General features: G+C 35.1%; 3 protein-coding genes across 3 annotated transcripts in view; 2 read left to right on the top strand and 1 right to left on the bottom strand.

The window, feature by feature from the left end:
* The window catches only part of LOC112054335 (tubulin alpha-1A chain), a 28,455-nt gene extending 27,377 nt beyond the window's left edge, over nucleotides 1-1,078 (top strand). The window contains exon 10 of the mRNA XM_024094089.2: nucleotides 8-1,078. Within this exon, the coding sequence (XP_023949857.1) occupies nucleotides 8-191 (184 nt within the window). The 3' untranslated portion in view covers nucleotides 192-1,078. The remainder of the gene's footprint in view (nucleotides 1-7) is intronic.
* Nucleotides 244-13,032, bottom strand: LOC112054336 (palmitoyltransferase ZDHHC6). The gene is made up of 9 exons (XM_024094090.2): nucleotides 12,847-13,032; nucleotides 12,327-12,546; nucleotides 10,654-10,835; nucleotides 10,101-10,185; nucleotides 9,416-9,543; nucleotides 8,011-8,175; nucleotides 6,084-6,287; nucleotides 5,007-5,194; nucleotides 244-3,807 (listed from the first exon to the last, which is right to left on the bottom strand). Exons 2-9 carry the CDS (start codon nucleotides 12,409-12,411, stop codon nucleotides 3,627-3,629), a joined length of 1,218 nt encoding a protein of 405 aa, XP_023949858.1. The 5' UTR covers nucleotides 12,412-12,546; nucleotides 12,847-13,032; the 3' UTR covers nucleotides 244-3,626.
* Nucleotides 13,033-18,464: 5,432 nt separating this feature from the next.
* Nucleotides 18,465-23,525, top strand: part of LOC112054334 (moesin/ezrin/radixin homolog 1) — a 56,771-nt gene continuing 51,710 nt past the window's right edge. Inside the window, exons 1-2 of the mRNA XM_024094088.2 lie at nucleotides 18,465-18,592; nucleotides 18,930-18,963. Coding sequence (XP_023949856.1) covers nucleotides 18,952-18,963 — 12 coding nt within the window. The 5' untranslated portion in view covers nucleotides 18,465-18,592; nucleotides 18,930-18,951. The remainder of the gene's footprint in view (nucleotides 18,593-18,929; nucleotides 18,964-23,525) is intronic.

Raw genomic sequence — 23,525 nt, 5'->3', positions numbered from 1 at the left:
TTTCCAGACTTGACCACAAATTCGACCTGATGTACGCCAAACGTGCTTTCGTACACTGGTACGTCGGCGAAGGTATGGAGGAAGGAGAGTTCTCTGAAGCTCGCGAAGATCTGGCTGCACTGGAGAAGGACTATGAAGAAGTTGGTGTCGACTCCACTGAGGGCGAGCTTGACGAAGAAAATGAATATTAGGAGTAAAGATCTACTAACGCAGTAGACATAGAAGTAAATAGACCATTGATAGTTTTCGTCACATTTTCTTAAAAAAAAAGAGAACTTGGACAGTATGGACTGGTATGGACAGTAAAAAACGAGGCAAGACGATTCATTAATCTGTGTGTTACTATCTGTTGTTGTTATAAAGTAAACCTAGCGTGATCACAAACTTGGTATAATTTTTTTGCAAATTATACAAAGCTTAAAATGGGTATACTCGTAATAATGAAAAAATGGTTCAATGTATTTAAAAATATCTGTTGACTGACAATACTGGCACATTTTTACACGCTAATCAGTGGTCTATATTACTGTTTAAGTACTCCGTGTAAAGATTAACGCGAACTATAAGTTTCGCGCTTAAAAATTCGGTGACAATGACATAAAACTTTCCAGTGTTGCAATTAAAATTCCTACCATTTTGGTAGAATTGTTAGTTTTAAGTATAACGCATACTCTCTTTAATTTAACAGTGATTTCGAGTTTCATAGACTTTTATTGAAATGTATCTTTAAGTAAACTGATAATTAGATGTAAGAAAAGAAAAACGTGAGCTTGTTTTTTTTAATATAACCAACGCTTTATTAACAGTACAAACTTTTGATATACAATTTCCAAAATCGGAAATACAAAGTTTGTATATCTGTAATGAATGTAATTTTCGTTGCGCATTTATTAATTATAATAAAATGGTGATAATAATAGAAATATTTTGAATATTGATTTTCGGGATATTAATTTTATTTAAATAATATAGGCTAATTAAAAAAAGATTTGATTGTGCTTCATAAAAGATTTATTTTGTATGAATGATAATAATTTATTTACTTAATTGCACAATAAAAACATTTTTACACTACAAAGGAATATTTTATTTTTTCTTTAACAAACATGGATATAATTAACAAATATGTTTTAACTATAATTTATAACATTTGAAATTCTTTTATAGACTCTAAATAATTAAAAAAAATTAGACAATCATATTTTTATTTATCTGACTATTATGTATCCTCGTCTCTCTTTGCTTATCTAAAAATACTAAAAAAAGGCGTTAATAAAAAAGTGGGTATTATTATGTGATGCCTAATTCTATTTACAGCCAGCCATTTAAACTTAAATCTAATTCACACAAGAAACGTCATTTCTACTTTCCATTAAACCTAAATTCTGTCATAACACATTATTTCCAATTCACACACAGATCCACAGGTACTTTCGACACAAACAATAACAAAACCTTAAGCTTCAAGACGCATAGCACTAACTACAACGCAACGGAAGCTGTGGTTTTAAGATCAACAATAAGATAGACTAGTTTTGAACTTACCTTATTATAAGTTCAAACAGTTTGAAAGTCTTCTTAAACATTATAATAATTAATTAATAAAATACAGTTTTATCACATGGTAACAATCGACTATGTAAACAAACACAATGGCATTCGACTAAGAGTACTAAAATATTCACGGAAGAATTTACAAGCTAAGTCCTCAGAGGAACTTATCAAAATGTACTAACAGAATAAACTCAAATATCCTTTGTTACATTGAAATAAATATTTTCAGGCATGTTTGTTAGGTTTAATATTTTTAAATGATATCATTTTAAACTATAAATCATTTAAAATCATAATTAAGATTAGTTAAACTACAGACAGACAGTAGCTATCAGTTAAGTGATAATATACTTAATTAGGGAAAACGTGTAAAATTAATCACAAATTATCGTGATGAATTAACCGTAAGTAGCAGGTTACTCATTGATTATTTATTATTTAAAATAGAGACAAACATGATCGATTATGATTATCTCCATTATCAAAAATATCAATCACGGTATTATTTAAGGATTTTGCAGTCTCTATGCAATAAAAAATATCTAAAGTAAGCAGTTATCTACGTAAAAGTAATCGATTTAATACCTTAATCCGAACATTAATTTGTATTAGCAAATTAAAAAGTAACCAGGGGATGGAAAGTAACATATCAAAACTAACGAAAGCAACGCTAACAATACATATTAAAACTTAACACACCAAAAGTTAAATAGTGACAAACAAACTCACCTCAAAACGCTAGACACCAAATTGAAATTTTAATAAACTTTCGCTTTATTTTCACATCACTTTTTATAATGTGGGATTAGAGGGTAATTGGAAAATCTTTCTGCAATAAACCATATTTTATTTCAGTGTTAATATCATATAGCAAGTAATAAATGATCACAAGATACGTTTATATAGATATAAACTAAATATAATGCACATATTATGTAGCAACACTGGTAGCACTTTCGCATTCTCCAACCTACCGGAAGTTAAAATTAAAAAAAAATTAATTAAGCTTAACTTGATTGTGACTATTTAGAATTTAGAATAATAAATTACCAGACAGTTATCGAAAGAAATAATAATTATTATTATTCTTTAACCAAATACCCCTGAATAAATGAAATTAATGTTTTCTCTAGCGACGAAACTTTCACTAATTGTCAAAAACTTTAAAAATATCTAGTAATTTCATATCGGAAAATAAAAATATTAATAGGTATATATTTTTCGAGAATTGTAAACGATACTTTTTCAAATATCAAGTACAATTTACATAATTATACGTACCTACATTATAGTTATATTGATATTTAAATTTAGAACGCAATAACTTAATAAGATTACCGAAATTGCGACGCAAAAAGAATTAGGAAGCATCAAATTTTGTTTACAGTTTGTCGTATAAAACCGATTACTTACATGGATTATTTACTTTAGATAAATAAGTCTAAGCTTGAATCTTTTACGACGTTAAATTAATCGCTTGCTACCGGAAACGAATTCGTTCAAAACAGACGGCTAAGGTATCATGACGTAATATTTTTAGTGTTTTTTTAACCACCATATTGGTTGTTTTATTCGCTAGGGAATCAAATCAGTTTATTACAATTTAATGTTCTTGAATTATTAAAAGGTATCAACATTTTGACAAAGGAGAATTTGAGTGTTATTTATAGTTGAAGTTGACAAAATATGCGAAGTTCACTTTATAGAGATCATAAGAAATACATCAGTGTAGGACGCAGTGTAGGACGCCCTCCAGCTAGATGGTCCGACGACATCAAGAAGGTAGTGGGAAGTGGCTGGATGAGGAAGGCGGAGGATCGTGTGTGGTGGCGCGCTCTCGGAAAGGCCTATGTCCAGCAGTGGACGAATACAGGCTGTTGATGATGAAGAAATACATATCATGTATAATTCTATAATGTATATAAATATTTGATGCAATTTGTTCTCACTTGTTAGTAATTTTGAAAAAAATATAATAATGCTTAAAAATGCCGTCATATTTGTCTACACAGTCGAAACTTAATTATAACTTTTGAGATATTTGAATTTGAAAATATATATATTAATATATTTTATGCCGATTTTGTTTTTACAGTTAGTGCGTTGGTGATAGTATGTGTTTGTGTGTCGGTCTGTGCGTCGATTTGTGCGTCCTCTAGATCCTCCTCTGTGTAGACGGCCGCCCGCGGGAACCAGCCGCGTTTCCCGGTCTCTTGCCCTTCAGTTGTTAGTTTTACACCGAACATCCATTGCCTGTGAAAAAATAAAAACATAACAAAACCATAGACTCGAATTGAGAACCTCCTTTTTTTGAAATCGGTAAAAAATACTTATCTAACAAACACTTTTGCATAAACTAATCGTTATTATCAGGGATTTTATGTTTTTTTTATAAGTATCTATGTACATAAGATAATTATCCAATCAACAATGCCCTCTCACTAATTACATATGGACCAGTATCGCACCCAAATTCACGTATAAAATTGTCTGTCTTTTTTGTGGAAAACGAGCTTAGATTAGGTATATGTATCTTAAACTAAACTAAAAGTTTTTGCCAGTTTTTTACACGATTCAATTCCCAAAAAAAGATATTTTTACAGAGCTCTATAACCAACGAACACGATTACTATGATAACATCGATACTATAGAGACAGTTTTTATAATATTATATAAAACATCACTGGCTTGGCACCGCCTTCAAACTGATCAGAACAACTGAGGTAGCACATAGAGAAAATGTTATTTTTTTTCTTTTTAGTTTAAGTTCGTTTTTGAGTTGGAAGTCGGTTGAATTTTTTTTTATTAACTAATATCGATATATTTCGGGACCTTTACACGAAAATAATATTGTTTATATTAAATTTGATATGAGTCAACTACCATATTGATGATTGGTCAGAGACCACATATTAATCAATAATTGTAATGTATATAGGTAAATAGAATTAAGTTTTAGATTTATAATATAGTACTAAGCTAGCAAATTAGGTGATACCTGTAAGGCTAGTTTTAAGTTATGATGATAATAAATAAATAAATAATAAATAAATAAAAATAAAAATAATATACAGATGGGGCGTCCGGAACACGACGGTGTCGTACCCGTCACTAATACGAAATTCAAAAGCATCGCGTCAGTAATTTTCAACATTATTCAAGAAAAAATGACGTCTCATGTTATAAAATAATATTTTAAAATTATTGCATAAAAACTAAAGAAATAAAATGGAGTTTTTTTTTATTGGTAATTATTTATTATTATATTAATTTACGTAATTGATGATTGAAATACAAATTATGAAAAAATTTTGTATATGCGATTATCAAGGAGACGCGTGATATGTTTTTTGTATAATGTATAAAAATAATGGGTTGCTTCACACGTTACTTGTAAAGACTAATTCTGGTTATCTGTGTCTGAGACTAAAAGAGTCCCGCAGGTACTCACGGTCCGTCCACGAGCACGCGCACGCAGTCGCCGAGGCGCAGCGGCAGGCGCGGCGCGAGCGAGAGCGGCGGCGCGAGCGCGGCGCGCGGGTAGGCGGCAAGCGGCACGCGCGCGCCGTCGTACTCGTCGCTCACGTTGCACACGAAGAAGCGGCTCTCGCGGTCCTTCTTCTGCGCTTTTTGCTCATCCTACAGAAAAATAACGCTTAAAATTTAATGATCTAATATATATCACTCACTCGTGATATTATAATCTACCGTCATATTGTGAACTGAAAATGCTGAATACAATTTAACGTGTTATTTTTCGGTATATTATAATCTATCGGAAGTGAAACCGTTAAACTGTCAATCAGGATAAATTTACCATAGAGTTACGAAAATATTACAGCGGGCGTAATAAAAATAGTAAAAAATTGCAATGGACAAATCAAAGAAAAAGAAAGAAAATCCGAGGGGTGGCCAGTGCGTTTTCTAATTTTTTTAAACACTGTTTTTCCATTAGATGTCACAATTCTTGAAGTATTTTATTTGACTGACATAATATGTGTTTCATTGAACTCTATGGACACAATCTATGTCAAATTTGTACAGTTTGTGTAGGGTAGGGACAGAATAAAATAATAAAGTGCACATAAGTAAAAGTGAAGCTTGACCGGGTCCGGTAGTATACTTATATATTTTTTTAAATATGGCATAGGCTCGCACTTGACCACGATCTCACCTAATGGTAAGTGGGAGTGTTAGGTCTGTGTGTTAGGTTTTAGGTGATACGCTCTTGCCTAGATTTCTATTCACTCTTGTCTTGTTTTATTGAAATAGAAAAACGGCTAAACACACACGATTACACGGATTAACCTCGACTAGTTAGTAAGAACAATAGGGAACCCTTATCATGAAATTGATAATGCAAGGGAGTCTAGTTTACAAACGAGTACGATAGATTAAATTTTAAATTCAAGTCAAAAATAAACTGTTGACTATTGGCAAAGTTGGGAATTCCCCTATAAATGAGAATCTAGATACTGTCTTCCTTAGGCCATTTTAGTGCCTCATTGCAGGATAGGGGTACACTTACCATCATCTCCTTGGGGCTGCAGCCCTTCCGCACGGGCCACCACAGTCCGTCGAAGTCCCTCGCGAGCAGCAGCTTGAGGTTCTCCTTCCAGCCCATGTCGTAGGGGTACACGAAGGCGGGCAGACCCGCGGCGCGTCGCCTGTACTTGGCCTTCTCCAACACCCAGCCCTCGATCTCCGTGAAGTTCTTGATGAAGCCTGTTAACTGTGACAGAAATAAAACTTTGAATATTCTTTGCCTAATTTTTGAACAAGTTAATGCGATTTATACCCTCATTTTTAATGTGTTTGTTGGCAAACAGTGACCATATAGAATGGCTTTAGTATAGGTAGGGTGATGACTATCAACTTTCGATATTTATCACCAGACCAGACCTAAGCCAATTTTGAAAATATAAAACCGTAGAGCTGATGTCTGATCATAAGCAAAGATGCAGCCTCTAAAGCGTTTGCCTAGAAGGTGTCTACTGAATGTTCACTCTTAACTTGAAGATATCCACATCGTAGGTGGATTGATATCTTTTCAAAAGCTTTGTAGTTATCAGAAAAGAGGCAACAAGGTGTTTTGTACAAGTCTAAGGGATATCAAATTAAAGTCATTATGTAAATAACGTACACTGTGGGCGTCTTCGTCGATAACTATCTATGGGCCTTATTAGAAGGCTCAAAGTCACTCAGCGGGCGATGGAGCGAGCTATGCTTGGAGGTTTGTTATTAGAAGGCTCAAAGTAACTGACTGAAATAGCTCAGCAAGTCGCGAAACTGAAGTAGCCAACTGAAGTGGCCATATAGTTGGAAAAGCGTATGGACGTTGGGGGTCCTAAGGTGCTGGAATGGCGACCCCGCACCGGATAGCGCAGTGTTGGTCGACCCCCCACTAGTTGGACTGAGGACATCAAGCGGGCTGCAAAGAGCCGCAGGATGCTGGCGGCTCGAGACCGTTGTATTTCGAAGTCTATACAAGAGGCATATATCCAGCAGTGAACGTCCATAGGCTGACTTCCTCCTTTTTGGAAGTCGGTTAAAAAGTTTATCTTACATATGTAGTAAATTCTGATGAATGACATTTTGATATCAGACAAGTTCACGAACATACTGATAAAGCTGTAATATGACAGGTATAAGTGCAATCATTATCATCACGCGATAAAACTTAGCACTGAAATGATACGTTGAACTCTTACATACACGAACATTTAAATAAACTAAAGCTCAACATTTCATACCCTGATCTATAGTTAAGCCATACTCGATGTGCACTGTTTACCAACAAACAAATTAAGAATGAGGGTATAAATCGCTAGTCATTTCACACCTAGTAACAATTATTATAATTAACTTGTCTTATATATCTATACTTATAATAAATTTGTAGAGAGGTCAATTCTGTAAATGAAATATATTTCCAAAATAACTATCAGAGGGTGATTAGTGATCGATACTGATGCCAAAAATGCAATCAGGATTGTTTGTCTGTCTGTATATTCGTTATAGAAATAAAAAGTACGGGATGGATTTTAATGAAACTTGCTACAATTATTCTTTATACTCCTGGGCAGGTTATAGTATACTATTTATCACGTCACGATCAATAGGAGCAGAGCAGTGAAGGGAAATGTTGGGAAAACGGGAGAAGTTACGAACGGGAGAAGTTAGTTAAGAAGCGATACTACTGTAAGGATTAAAGAGATCTAAGAGTGGACGAAATCGCGGGCGTCTGCTAGTCATTAATATAGTCGTTAATTAATTTAACATTATCACCTTAAGCCCGCCAATCCGCATGGAATAGCATGACGGTTCTAAGCTCCTTATTCTCTCTCCTATAAAGAGGCTTGACCACTTAAAATAGGCTGATAATGATGACCTAGAAGTCGAACCCAGAAACATGACCGTCCAACCAAGGAGGCAATGTAAAAACATCAGTATACCTGTCCGTGAAGAAGGAACACCGCAGCGACCACGGCGCCCACGGCCAGTCCCGTGGCGAACATGGTCAGCATGAGGCGCGACGACGACAGGCTGATGACCGGCTGCAGGCCTTGCTGGATGTACCAGCCGCGGTTGATGGCGTGGTACAGGCATGTTGTCACCACCTTAACAAATATATCATTTAATTTTAAACAGTATTAAAATATTATCATTATCAACTAGCGCTAGTTACTCAGAAATCCTGGTATAAAAGTAGCCTTTATGTTGCTCATTAACCTCCCCTATGTTCCAGTGAAAGTTCCAAAAAAATCGGTTCTGCTATTCCAAACATTAGCCCAGACAGACAGGCAAAAATTTAAAAAAGCTTGTTGTTGAGTCTGGCCCCCTTAACTGTAGAGGCATTGAGCAGAACAAAGGATACTTTTTATCCTGGAAAAGTCCAAGGTTGCTGCGGGATTTGTAAAAAATACAATTTCACGCGAACGAAGTCGCGGGCGTTTTTTCTAAAGGATTATAGTATTTAGATCTCTTGTTTAGATATCAAGCATTTGTAGCAATGATACTGCTTTACACTCATTACTTTCAAGATAAAAATTGACAAACTTATCACGAAAAATCACGATTGACTTTATCAAAGGCTTAGCTGAAATCAGTGACATCATCAAGTTCAACAGAAGTCAAGAACAATCAAAACCTTGATATAATAGATATTAGTGTTAAATTGGCTGCTAATCAAAAACAAATAACAGCTTTTGTCTTCTAACTTTACTTCTAATCTAACTTTGCTGTTGAAGCAGGTTTTGTTTTTCAAACATACGAGTATGTTACGAGCATTTCTTTCTCTGGGGTCTGGGTGTCTTTGGATGTTGATAAAACCGTCATCTTGTTAGCCGTCTCCTTTGTGTTTTTGTTAATGTTTTTTAAACAGAATATTGGCCATACGCTTTTTTTAATATGACCAATATTTCTGTGCCCCTCCGAGTAGTCGGAAAAGACTGTATTAGGAGTGGGTACGACAATAGTCCAGGGCGCGGGGATCGAACCACCACACCTCGGTGATGAGTCTGGTCGCTCATACCGTTGAGAGATTTAGGCTTTAAATATTTAATGACGAGTTACTCGAACTCACCTGCTGTCAAATGGCTAAGACTGCTTAGATGATAACGGGCTTACTTGGTGGAGATGAGGTAGAAGTTCATTCTAACCACACCTCTACTGCTTTCTACTGCATCGCATTGGAACGCAAAATCGTTTGGTAACATGGCCGATGTACCACCAGATTAGAAAATATAAAATCCTAAAATGACCCAATATGGAAATCGAATCCAATACCTATCTGTTGAGAGCCACAGCACAGCCAGCAGCACCTGAGAGTTTGTCAAATAATGAAGCTATAGTACTTACGATGGCAGCCTGGAAGCAGGCCAGCAAGGTGAACGTGAGGAATATGGCGAAGTACAGATGGTTGTCGTGACCCACGCAGATGTTGATCCACGGGCAATGGTGGTCCAGCTTTTTGACGCAGAAACCACCTGCAACCAAAAGGTCCATATTCAATAGGACATCTTACCTATCTATACGATATATCTTATATCATCTTGTAAGAGTATACATAAATTTCTCGTTTCGCCGACCGGTTTTTTATCTCTCTGCCACGCAATGAACCCGACACCCGCACGGTTATCCATGGATTGCTAAGAAAACAACTCTAGCATTGGTAACAAGTCCAGGGCTCTGCTGAGTTTTTCTGCCAAGCGATGGATCCGGCACCTGTACGGTGAATCCATGAATTGCTACGATATTAGTTTCTTAGGCTCGACAGGGAAAACAACTCGAGCGGAGGAGAGTGTTAATCAATTGTCAGGGAATTCTTTAATCCTAGATCCATTGGCCAGGGCTCTGCTGAGTTTTCCTGACAATGACAAGCGATGCATCCGGCACCTGTATGGTGAATCCATAGAATGCCAAGTTATTCGTTTCTATTTTCATACCGTGATAAGGTGCCTCCCCCAATTTACATTTTTATGATGCGGCAATGAAAAATAATTACAACTTAAATTAACAAAAAAAATACTTATTGATTACTAACATTTCTTGCAATGAAGCGATCTTGGAGCCTTGTATGCCTTGCACGTGTTACAGTACTGCAGATACTCTACCGCAGCTTCGTTGGGCTGGAACAAATAAAAATATACAGGTAATTTTTCATGTTTACTTTTTATACCTTTTACTTTAAGAAATAATCAAACTTTTTAGATTCTAACAGCCTGTTGCTATTGGTTACATTTTATTTATGACAGAAAAATATCTCAGATCAAAAGTAAGTCTGTCTGTCTGTCTACCGTTTCATGGCTAAACCACTGAACCCATTTGGATGAGATTTAGTATAAAGCCAAATCTAGCTATGGAACAGAACATACTTTATAGTCCGAAAAATTTCCGAGTTTCCAGCGGAATTAGTAAAACGAAATATCAGGCGGACGAAGTGGCGTCCGCAACTCTATATTATAAAGAAGTAAAAGTTTCTGAGGTCGTAGGGAATAATCTCTGGATTTATCACACAGATTTTGAAAATTCTTTTACCAATAGTAATATTTTTAAAAAATATGGTTATTATTCTTTTTTTTTTAATGTATACTCACAGGAGTCCATCCCCGGGGCACGCGGCCGGGGCCGGTGAAGGATGCAGTCAAGAACCAGCATAAGGAGCTGAGAGTCGTTATGCAGTACACCGTTATGTGCACCATGCCGCCCACGCTCTGGGACGGCACCCACCACATCTCCACAAAATAGAACACCATGTAGGTGAGGAAGCCCATTATACCTGACAACAACAAAAACAAAATGTTAATGTAAACTGGCTGTGACATAATTTAAGTTAGCTTAATTAATGTAAGTAGTGGTGCACAAGGTTTTTAAATGAGGTATCCACTATATCCATTATATACCTCTTTAATAGGACGCGAGTACATAATATATTAAAGTGGGCGGATAATTGTGCCTCTGAGTATATATGCATTACAAACTAAATAAAATGAGAAATGCCCTGTGGTTTCACCCGCATAGTTTCACTGTGGGAAATATGGGAACAAAATCTTGTCTATAACACTCTAATAAGTTAAAAGCACTCCATAGAAAGTGATGATGGACTATGTAGGAACATGTTTATCTAGTTCAGGGTAGGCGAACCAATGGCACGCGTGCCATTGATGGCACGCGACACAATATTTTGGGCACGTCGCCGATCATAAAACATGTGTAAAGTAGGTATTTGACATAAATTATTTGTCATCTAACCTGCAGCAACAGAAGTCACACTAATTTTACAATAATTTAATTTATGCGTGTAATAAAAACATTCCAAAATGTTTACTTTATTTCATAAAGAGTTTTGATAGTATTTATTATTGTTATTCTCCAAATAATCAGAAAGTGAAAATTATTTGATGGCACGCCAATGACCCCATTAAACATTTTTTAGAAAAAATGGCACGTTGATGCATAAAGGTTCGCCTACCCTGATCTAGTTAATGCCTACTCACTCTAGAAAAACATAAGCTAGAAGGGCATATCTTTCCAGAACATATTAATAAAGAGGCACTGAGCCAATAAGTATATGTCCTATGTATATCAACAATGCAGCATTTGAGATATCTGAGTTGCCTACTAATCCTATGGTATGGTATGATTGGTCAAACATTAAACAGTTGCTCGGTGTACACCATGTAATATATCTTTCTGCTATCTATTCTGTTAGTGTATTCTAATATAGGAGATTAGCAGTCATCAAGGCTTTAGTTTTACTTTGACTAATTTTAAACCACTGGCATACGCAGTTGAGCCAACATGTATGTCTACAACCAGCCCTGTGTGGTACCCCTGAATAATAAGCTGGAGTACTTTTTTATTTATGTAGGTATCATAAAACTGGATCTTCGAAATGTATTTGGATGATTCTTGGTTTTATGTATTTGTTATTGTTCGGACAAGGTTTGTCTAATTTATAAATTATTACAAATTTAAAAAAAAAATCTAAAACAACACTTTTCTATATTCCCATACAATTTGTAATAATAACTTAAAAGATAAGTAGGGTAGGAGTAGGGTTTTTAAGGTAGGGTAGAATTGGAGTAGGGTCGGGGTACGGTTGGGTAAGGATAGGGATGGGTAGGTGTATGGGTTGGGTAGGAGGAGCTTGGGAGTAGGGTAGTGTAGACGTAGGGAAGAAGACCACATAAGTCAAAGCGAAGCTTGATCAGGGCACTAGTAACAAATAAACCTAAACTTTATAACACAATTGATGTAACACACTTACTTAAAATCAATATGGGCCCCCAGCTGAACAGCCTTCCGATAGGAGGGAGCTTCATATCAGCCAAACGAGAGAGTACGTTAAACATTTTGATAAACAATCCTACTGTTCACTGTATGTCAAACCAAATTAAATTTTGGTATATTTACGAGAAACAATAGCCAATTTACGGTTGCTACTGTTGAAAAACAGTAGTATATACCAATAAACTGGTCTCCCGAGACTGTAATTCGTATTGAAACAAATCTTAATTTTATACTAAGACATATCTCATGACCCGGCTAATCCAAGCTGAGCCGTCAACTTTACGATAAAATTGATTTAGCGATAGAAAGAATCCATTTAATTAAGATTAAGCAGTTTAATACTAAAAACGATAATCCTTTAATCTTATTGTTTGAAAAAACCTGTCTTATCTATTGATCTTATAGCTAATGATCTTAATTTGTTTATGAAACTTCCCCATTATATCATTTATTCATAAATAATTGGAAAAATTCATTGCGTAGTAGGTTCATGTTACCAGGAAACTAGTCAGATTAAATGATTTAAAAATAACACTTCATATCAAATATTATCACTATCAGTTATCAGTAATCGAGTCTTATCACCACTTATCAGTTATCACTCATCAGTGGCATTTGGCATTTTGGCTATTAAATTTTGAATTTTTGAGATTTTACAATTGGCTATGGACTAGGGTTTAAGGTGAGCTGTACTCTGTGATGAACCGGAAGCACAGACGACAAAGAAGCTGAAGCCGGAAATGAGAGTGATGACTTCACTCTAAGCAGGGCTGCCCTTGTGCGGCGGTGTCTAACACCCATAGACGTGGAGGGAGAATGATTAGTTTATTATTAAATGGGAGAATGGTATGGAGTAGCTATCCCGATTATGGGAAAACTTAGACCATTCTTATTAATGGTCTAAGTGGGACAACAACAAAGTACATAGATTATACGGTGTTACCAGTAATCGAAAAATTACTCCATATTTTAAGACTAACGTTATTAAAGTAGGCTAGTCTATATATCCTTATTTCAAACTATTTGACGTAATTGGCCAATTTAGAGCCTCAATAGCATTACGGTAAAGCGTTCGGACTCATCTCCGAGGGGTGGTGGTTCGATACCCGCCCAATTCGAGTCTCACCCACCACACCTGATACAGTCTTTCCCGACGAGTTGGAGGGGACTGGGAATGTTGGTCATATTAAAATAATAAAAAAAAAACAAAAAAGACATACATACAGCCGAACGTAAAACCTCCTCCTTTTTGGAAGTCGGTTAAAAAAAGAATTGATTACCATTGTTTCATCATTATCAACCTGAGCTCAGTGCTGAGCTCGAGTCTCCTTACGGAAAGGGAGGGGTTAGGCCAATAGTCCACCACGCTTGCCCAATGCGGATTGGCAGACTTCACACACCCAGAGAATAAATTTTCTGGTATGCAGGTTTCTTCACGATGCTTTGCCTTCACCGGTTATGACACGAGATATTTAATTTCGTAAAATGCACATAATTGAAAAGTTGGAGGTGCATGCCCCGGACCGGATTCGAACCTACGCCCTCCGAATCGAAGGCAGAAGTCATTTCCACTGGGCTATACATATGTACTACTACAATTAATTTAAATAAACGTTTGTGTAAAGATCGTAACCTAATGTATAAATTTTATAACTTTCATGTATTAAATGCAAAGTTGGTATGAAATTTTTATTCAAGCACATAGAGCTTTTAGTTTTTGCCTGTCGCTTTTGTCCATATACTTTTTAAATTGTCATCTCGTGGAAATCTGGAAAATAAACAAACGCACCCGTGTTCATTATACAAATATCCTCACAATATAAATAGCAGGTTACAATGACTTTATATAATGCCAATAGTACAATTTTTATTACAAAACTTTTAAAACAATTTAAAGCAATAAAAATATAAGTATCTACTTAAGCAATGAAAAATATATGTAATAACTTATATTTTAATACTAGAGGACGCCCGCGACTTCGTCCGCGTGAAAATCAATGTAAACTTTCAAGCCCTATTTCACCACTTTAGAGTTTGAATTAAAAAAAATTTTGAATCCCATTATATTACGTTTTTTTTTATGATTTATGAACAAATTTTTGTTCTGTAACTGTAACTCTAAAAATTAAGGACTTTCCATACAAACTTTCAACCCCTTCTTATTTTATTTTCGCAATAAAAAGTATCTTATAACCTTCTCCGTATTATGGTCTTAAACCGTGGCAAGTTTCATTTGAATTCATTCAGTAGTTTCAGCGTGATGTCCGAATAACAAAAAAACACGGACAAACCGACGGACAGACCAAAAAGCGAAAAAAATATTTTTGCATCAGTATCGATTATATAATGCCCCCTAACAAAATTTTTAAAAATATCTTCAATGTACAAAATGTACAGAGTTCGTATTATAAGTATAGATCCTAGATGGCGCTGTCGTCCGTTATGAGACGTTGAAGTTATAAATGGAAATATATATTCGACTATATAGTTTTATTATAAGTATAGATTCTGATAAGCATAATAACTTTCATCGAGCTCTGTACCTCTTTGCAATCCCAATGCATTGTAAGGAAATCTCCCACCGTAAATTGCTACTTCAATTCTATTGAGCGTATGGTCATGTGGACTCCAGTTCCTGTAGCCTGATTGCTGTCCAGCGAAGGCAAGTGACAGAAATACTAGGGTGGGGTGAAAAGTTCTCGGCCTGACACAGATAGAGCGTTCAAAGTAGGAAAAGTATTTTTTAGAGATCTCACTTCCGGGAAGGAATACTCCTGTTGGAACGCTATGCGTAAAACGCTAGACCAAGTGTATTGTAGTCAAGGGGGACTACATAGAAAAATAAAATCATTTTAAAACTGAAAATCACAGTCTTATATTGTCAGGCCGAGAACATTTCACCCCACCCTCGTACGCACAAATGCTCCGGAAAATAGTGCTAAGAAGGGACGAAAGAGAAAAGGAAGAGAAAAAGAAAAGGGTTTCTAAAGGCAGTTAGCACGATGTGATGCCATTCATTTCCGTGCTGACTCTGAAGATTTCAAAAAAGGTACTATCCTGCATGTTTTATGTTAGTGGTATCTCGTAGTTTCTCGTAAGCCTATAAGCGTAAATACCACAATTTGTGGATTCGTAAAAATAAAGTTCGCAACCCAACCACGAAAAAATAAAGAAATTATTTTGACGGCATTTGTTGCAGCAATAAAGGTGAATTTCCAAGACGAGGATCCTGAGTTCGCATCCCGGCTAGACCGATTGAGGTTTAATTTGGTCTAGGTCTGGCTGGTGGGAGGCTTCGGTAGTGGTTGGTTACCACCCTACAGGAAAAGACATACCACCAAGCGATATAACATTCCGGTACGATGTCGCGTAGTAACCGAAAAGAGTGTGGATTTTCATCCTCCTCCTAACAAGTTAGCCTGCTTCCATCTTAGATTGCATCGTCGCTTACTATCATTTATAGGTGAGATTGTAGTCAAAGACTAACTTGTAAAGAATAAAGTCAAAAACATTATAAATTTTACTAGCCACTAAAACCTGATGATGAAGCTAGAGTTTGGCTAATGAAAGTCGAGAAAAAAACTGAAATCGCCCGCCAAATTAAAAAAAAACGTAGTAGATTCTCAAAATTACAGTGCAAATATTGGAATAACTGTGTTTAATACTTATAGTATAGGTATTAATGTATTTACAAACAAAAAAAATATGATTTATTAAATTTGGTGAGCGATTTCAGTTTCTACTTTCATTTTAACTGATTATGAAACACGGCTAAAACTCACGTGATATTAGGTTGGAGTATGCCCGACTAGTTTCGAACCCATACGGGGCCCTTAGTCATGAGCTGGTTCTGGCATCGCGGCACGATCCAAACAGCAGATCTACATTCATTAGCCCAATTTAGAAGCCGCTAGAAGATACCTAAGTCTAAACCACCCTGATCTAGTGGAAATTCCTCTGAGTTGGCAACACTAATGAGATGAGCATGAAACAAAACTGCTCAGGCTCAGCGAGGAATTCCCAGAATTACACGGCCATTATGTAAAGTAGCTTTATGATAAAAAGTAAATTAATGAAATATACACTTTTATTTTTTTCATTACCTACAAAATCACACAAATATTTTTCAGTTGTGGGAATCGAACTCACGGCCATGGATGCAAAAACCACTGCGCCACACTGCGTGACACGGCTGTTATATATTTTGCTATCTATTCATTTTTATGTTTTCTAAATCGTTAATGTATTACCTATTAGACATACCGACGTAATTGCGGTATATATTTTTTAAGGAGTTTCGTGTAAGAGTATTGATTTTAAAAATTATTTTTTCACTACTCTTGCTCAAAAACACTGTCATATTACCACTGCACAGCGGGGCTAAACAAGCATTTTACCCTTTAGGGGCTAAAGTAAATTTGTTTTTTTTTAATTCTTGTCTGTTACGAGCTTAGATACATAGAGGTGTCAAAGTAGGTGTCAAAGAATTATTATATGTAAGGCCCTGATTGTTTTGAAAAATAAATACGTCATACGTCATCAACCCATATTCGGCTCACTGCTGAGCTCGAGTCTCCTCTCAGAATGAGAGGGGTTAGGCCAATAGTCCACCACGCTGGCCCAATACGGATTGGCAGACTTCACACACGCAGAGAATTGAGATAATTCTCTCGTATGCAGGTTTCCTCACGATGTTTTCCTTCACCGATTGAGACACGTGATATTTAATTTCTTAAAATGCACACAACTGAAAAGTTGGAGGTGCATGCCCCGGACCGGATTCGAACCCACACCCTCCGGAATCGGAAGCAGAGGTCATATCCACTGGGCTATCACAGCGCTCTGAAAAATAAATAAAAAACTTTAAATTGGAATGAAATGCAGCGTTCTTGCCTGTGGAATGCGTTAATTTTTTTATTTAATTTTTATTGAGTTGCGAATAGAGCGAGATTTGAAGACATGGGACATCCTGTACGGTGTAATACCTTTGCCTTTTTCTCATGTGAAAGAAAAATAAAATTAAAAAGCGAGAATTTAAAAAACAATTGGCGAGAATAATACACACTTGATTTTTTTAAGAAATTCATTGTCAATGGTGATCCTTATTAAATAAGGATCACCATTGACAATGAATGAAACGTGGGAGATAATAGTTTAAAAAACTCTTTTCGTAAGTGAATCCATTCGTTGTTGTTTTCTTCACTTATTAAATTTTTCGTAGATATTCGTTGGTATCGTAGGTAAGTATTTAAGTAAATGCGTCTCGACTTTGATGGTAACAGATTGAAAATTTCATCCATCTCCAAATTTTGGAGATAGATGAAATTTTCAATCTGTTACTATCAATGCATTTACTAAAATACCTACGTAGGTAAAGTGGAGAAAACAACAACGAATGGATTCACTTACGAAAGGAGTTTTTTAATCTATTATCTAATCAAGTCAAGTCATGTCCTATTACTTATTAAGGCGATGGCAACTTTCCTTACCAAAACTTCTGAAAGAGTCCAATGAGAAAATCGAATTAAAACACTATATTGAATAAACTTCATTCTATTTTAAGCAATAAAACTCTAAAATGCAATAAATCATCGAAAATAAAACGAAAAGCAACTTAATAAATTCCTACGCTGTTCCCGCCAAAACTCCAAAATCAACGACTAAAAAAATATTTTGTAAAACTAGCTTTCCGGCTCCGAGTTCTAAACGTTTTGAGCTATAAATTCATAATATGCTTAATCTGTAAAGTATCGATTAAAAATCCAATTTAATAAGCAGAACTTGAATTAATTTAATAAATTTAGTTGTATAATAAATACATTACATAAATACATTTATTTCCAAACAAGATAAAAAACGCCCATAGATTATCGCCATTTTTCATCATTCATTCATTCATTTTTTCATCATGGATAGTCATGGATACTCTCACTAGATGCAGTCGCAGAATACTAACGTATAACCCCAAAAACCTGTTTGTAACGTGGACGGCATTGACCAAAGAATATAACTACGGTGGACGGAGAAAGGAAAATGACAACTGACAACAAATTATATTTTTGTATAGCAACATTGTAAACGGTAGATTATTAAGCTTTTTATATAGTAACACTATCTACCACGTCACGCAGTCAGTTGTCACATCGTATCGCGATATTTTTGTGGCTCTTTTGGGTGTGTGCTTTCTTCATGTGTGTTGTGCTACTTATGTGGATTATTAGGTGATACTATTCTTTTTACTGGGTAAGTTTTATCAGTAAAATGTCCTTTTGACCACGACACGTGTCTCCGAATCTATACGTGACCCGTGAGTCGTCGGGCTGCACGTAGCATAATCCTCCGCCGGTGACCACATATTTACCGTCGCCAGTTTATATCTATTTAGTGAGAAAACATTAAGAACTTTCGTAATATTACCGTAACTGATGATTTCAAGTGTCCCGGTCACGAATTCAGTCACAAATCGTCACGCGGTGGCCTAACTTACTATACTTGTCAACTGCTTTCCTAACTAGATAAAATATTTCTAGTACGACTAAAACTATTAAACGTACCCTAAATGGCCGTTTTCTCGTTACAGATTGATATCCTAAGCCGCAAAGATGCCGAAATCGGTAAGTTGAAAGTGCCACTTGTTATAAGTTTGTATAAACAATAGTCAATGCTTAACTTTACTACTGTTACGTACATTTGCAGTCAGAATGTAATCGGTGGGTGCGTGTTTTTAGTGATTTCACCATCGCAATGTGATCAGACGGCATATTAAATCATTGAATAAGTGTTGCCTAGCTTTTACTTGTGTGAATGAAAGTAAATATTGTGAATGGGATTGCATTGTACAAATGATATGGGATACCTGTTATTTGTATTTGCAATTAGATTGTATGTGGTTGCAAAATATTGAAAATATTAACTATAGTAAATTTACACTTAAGTTTTAATTCATTCACCTCACAGGTTTTTTTTGAAACATTTATTTATAGAAAAAGTTATCTCCATTACTTAATTACCCAGATCAAACAAATTTTATTGAAATAATTAAACACATCAAATATACTTTCCTTGAAAAATATAAATTTAAATATTGTAAACTCCATCAAATTACAGTAGTATTTTTTGATAAAATCACATGTAAATATGAAGGTCAAGTATAGAAACCCCTTTTATGGAATCAACTTCCAGATGTCAGAATTACAAACATAAATAAAGTCCAGGGCCTGGTTTGTTTTAATATTATAAAATTTATATTATTTAGGTTTTTAGTTTCCACATAAACTAGCACCTGTTAATTGCATTGCTAATTGTATTATTACATTTAACAACTTTGGGATACACAAAATATTTTATTTAAGGAAAACATAATATGGCTTTCATTATTGAAAGCTGCCTTCTTAGCAATTGCAGTTCCAGATGATCATGAAATTTTACATACATGTTAATGGGACATGTAATAAAAGAGTATAGGCCTCACACCAAACCATGGCGGGTCTGACTCGAGCATTGGTACCCTAGCACATGTCACTAACATTATGTAAATATCTTGTATGGACTCATGCTATACTGAGCAGCAATCAAGTGACAGACAGCATCGGACAACGGTCTATGCTATGACTGACACTGAGCTCTGCCCCAAGGCAATCTAACACGAGTCACCCTTAACAATCATCGAGAAAAAAGTTCTGCTCTTGAGAGACACAAAAATAATTTGTATAATTTGATAATTGTATGTCATTTGATTGGATTACTATCCAGAACTGATCTTTAATATAGAAGTAAAAAAAAACATTGTCATATATAAGTTAGAATCAAGGATGCAAGCAAAAGCTAATGTAGATTGTACAAACAGTGAAGATATATTTAAATTTTTATGCAGGGCATATATTAGGGCATTTTTAATCAGGTTATGCACTATACAATTATACATACATAACATCCACGGGGTAGGCAGATTTTTGAAAATGCATGCTACTGACTGCACACTATTTTATAATATAACTAGCGGACACCCGCAACTTCTCTTCAGTGTGTAATTAAGGCTTTCACAAATCCTGCAGAAGCATGAATTTTTCCAAGCGAAATAGTAGCTTATGTGTTAATCCAGAGTTAAAATCTTTTTCCATTTCAAATTTCAGTCAAATCGCTTCAGATGTTAAAGAGTAACAAACATCCATACAAACTTTCGCGTTTATAATTGTTGTCAATCCATATTTGGCTTACTGCTGAGCTCCAGTCTCCTCTGAGAATAAGAGGGATTAGGCCAATTGTCCACCATGCTGGCCCAATGCAGATTGGCAGACTTCACACACGCTTACTTAAAATACACACAACAGAAAAGTTGGAGGTGCATGCCCCGGACCAGATTCAAACCCACACCCTCAGGAATTTGAGGTAGAGGTTATATCCACTGGGCTATCATGGCTCGTATAATAGTATTATTTAAATACAACAGTTACATGCAGTGAAATATTAGGAAATAATTTGATACAACATCCAGTGACCTTATCTTGTTGACTTTTAAAGTTGATAACTCATCACAACTCTTATGTTATGACACTGTTATCACACCAACTTGTTAGTTGAACACTTTTTTTATCAGTGTATACACAAAAGTTTTTGGTACAATATTGAAATGCACTTATTATTATCAACTTATTTTTTACTAAAGGCAAGCCTCCCTCCTTATAGCAGAGGATATTTGCAACACTGCAATGCCTTAAATGTTTTACTCATCAACTCAACTCAACACTGAAGAAATATTTTAATTAAATATCTAAGTTTTGTTAAAAATAGTATCAAAAATTGCTGAATATATAAGAATCAACCAGACTAATCAATGAAGAGATATCTGAGTGGTGCAGTGGGTAGTGATTTAGTTTCCTGCATCCAAGTCAGTGGGTTCGATCCCACAACTGGAAAATATTTGTGTGATGAGCATGGAGGTTTTCCAGTGTTTGGGCAGTTTATGAGTATGTGTATATTTAAGTATTTATATATAATTTATTCATTACCTACCTTAGTACCCATAACAGAAGCTATGCTTACTTTGGGGCTAGTTAGCAGTGTGTGTAATTTGATTTGTAAAAAATTACATATATAATATATTTATTTTCCAGATACTAGAGTATATAACTAGAATGATAGTGCCAGGGGAGGAAGACGTGGTTAGTCATGGAGTGTTGTGTGATACCTCTTTGTTAGTTAGCTTAGGTTGATGCTATGTTTTGTATGCTAACTATAGTTTCCCAAGTTTTTGTTTAGTTGATGCTCCCAATAACACAAATTATATTATCATTCTCCATATCTACACTTTATTCATACCAAGTAAGCTTTGCACACAATATTTTTCAAAGCCTCTGTTGATAGAAGAAAAGTGTTGATAGAAATAAGTGCACAATGCAAAGATATGAAATATTATATTGATTGCAAGACATAAAATGACATAATAAGATTCTAAGAAGAACCAGTTCTTTAGCAATTTCTTTTTTATCTATTATTATGTAATTATTAGGGTAATTATAATTGTCATTAATTATATTATCTTCCTAATTAAATATTAATGGCACATGAATGAGGCAACATATAAATATACCTCAAGTTGATGGGCACAGGCTAAAACAAAGTTTCTTATATGCATACCACTCCAGTAGGTCTAGTATGTGTCAACAACTATCTCGTAAATAGAAAAACACATATTGTAGACCCCCATATAACCTCTTAGGGGTGTAATTTTCAAAATTCTTAAAATCCCTACAGTTTCATTTAACTGATAGTTTAGGTATTACTTCTCTAATAATATATAACTCGTTCTACGTCGTAAAGTACCCCATGTAAATAAATATTTTTACCAAAATTCATCAAAATTGGTTTAGCCTTTAAAAAGTACCAGACGGACAAACGGACGCAAGCAATACAAACTGAAGCGAGACATCGAAATGTTTTTTTTCTCTATTTAAATTGTTTCTAAAAGCAGCCTTACCCTACCTCTACTCATGGACTTCAAAGAATTTCGAAGTTCATTTAGTTTAAATACTAAGCCGTTTTACGCCAGCCACACACAATCAAGATTACCGTCAAATCTGCAGCGGGCATAGGGTGACAGTAAAAATTATCGAATCAATCTCAGCTGTGGCCTATTCGCTAACTTTGGTGTATTAGCCACCTAATATAATAAACATCAAGTCAATAAAAACCTAATTTTTCGTATTCCGTATTGTTAACGATAATCATAATGTCAAACACCCTGGTTAGGAATTTTGATCAGTTAGAAATAAATTAATAGTAAATACTAAATAACGTGATTTAAGAATTCCCAAAAAAAGCTACTTTGGTGATTTTCCTGTATATGCAAAGTTACCAAAGTTACATAATATTGAATAACATTGAATACAGGCCAGCAGAAGATATTATTGCGATATTTTATCATAATATGTGCACTTCTGACATGACGGTTAACCTGATCGTGTGTGGCTAGCCGCTAGCGTTACGAGCCATAATGGAATAAACAAATAAAAACGTATCAGCATAAAGTTAATTCACTTCTTATTGTGCAGTTGAATCTTGATTTATTTGCATCAGTTCAATTTGAAATAACAACATTGTTAAGGTTCTAAGAAACGAAACAGTAAGTCAAGTAAGCTATTCATTTGCGTTTTCCTGTGTGAGTATTTTGTGAGTATTGTTTAAGGAATCATAGCTTCGAAACAAATAGACAGATTATGATGCGGTTTTTATTGTGTTTGAGATGGTTCTTGGCTACGATGAAGACACAAAATAAAGAATAAATCCATAATGAGTTTACAAGCAGCGTCGTGAAGCCGCTGAAACCCATACAAAAAAACGTCACGCGTCTCCTTGACATCCGCATAGATTTTTTTTTTTTATAATTTGTATTACAAAACTTATCACTAACAACAATTACGTAAATTAATATAATAATCAATAATTAAGACAATTTAGGATCTATTTACAAAAGACATATTTTTACTCCGAAAATATTCATTTTAGAACACATATAACTTAGACATTGTTAATTAATTTTCCATGTAACTCTAGAGTTATGGGAAATACTGCTTGTATATGCACGAACTACCGTCTTTGGGGTGCGTCAGATTTAGTTCAGGAGACGGTGTCTGGACTTTGTATTGCGTCTATCTCAGACCAATTATAGAAGGACCTG

The sequence above is a fragment of the Bicyclus anynana genome, chromosome 12, assembly GCF_947172395.1.
Source record: "Bicyclus anynana chromosome 12, ilBicAnyn1.1, whole genome shotgun sequence".
NCBI classification, from domain to species: domain Eukaryota; kingdom Metazoa; phylum Arthropoda; class Insecta; order Lepidoptera; family Nymphalidae; genus Bicyclus; species Bicyclus anynana.
Note: the sequence above shows the minus strand (reverse complement) of the source record. Positions and strands in the feature narration are given on the sequence as shown.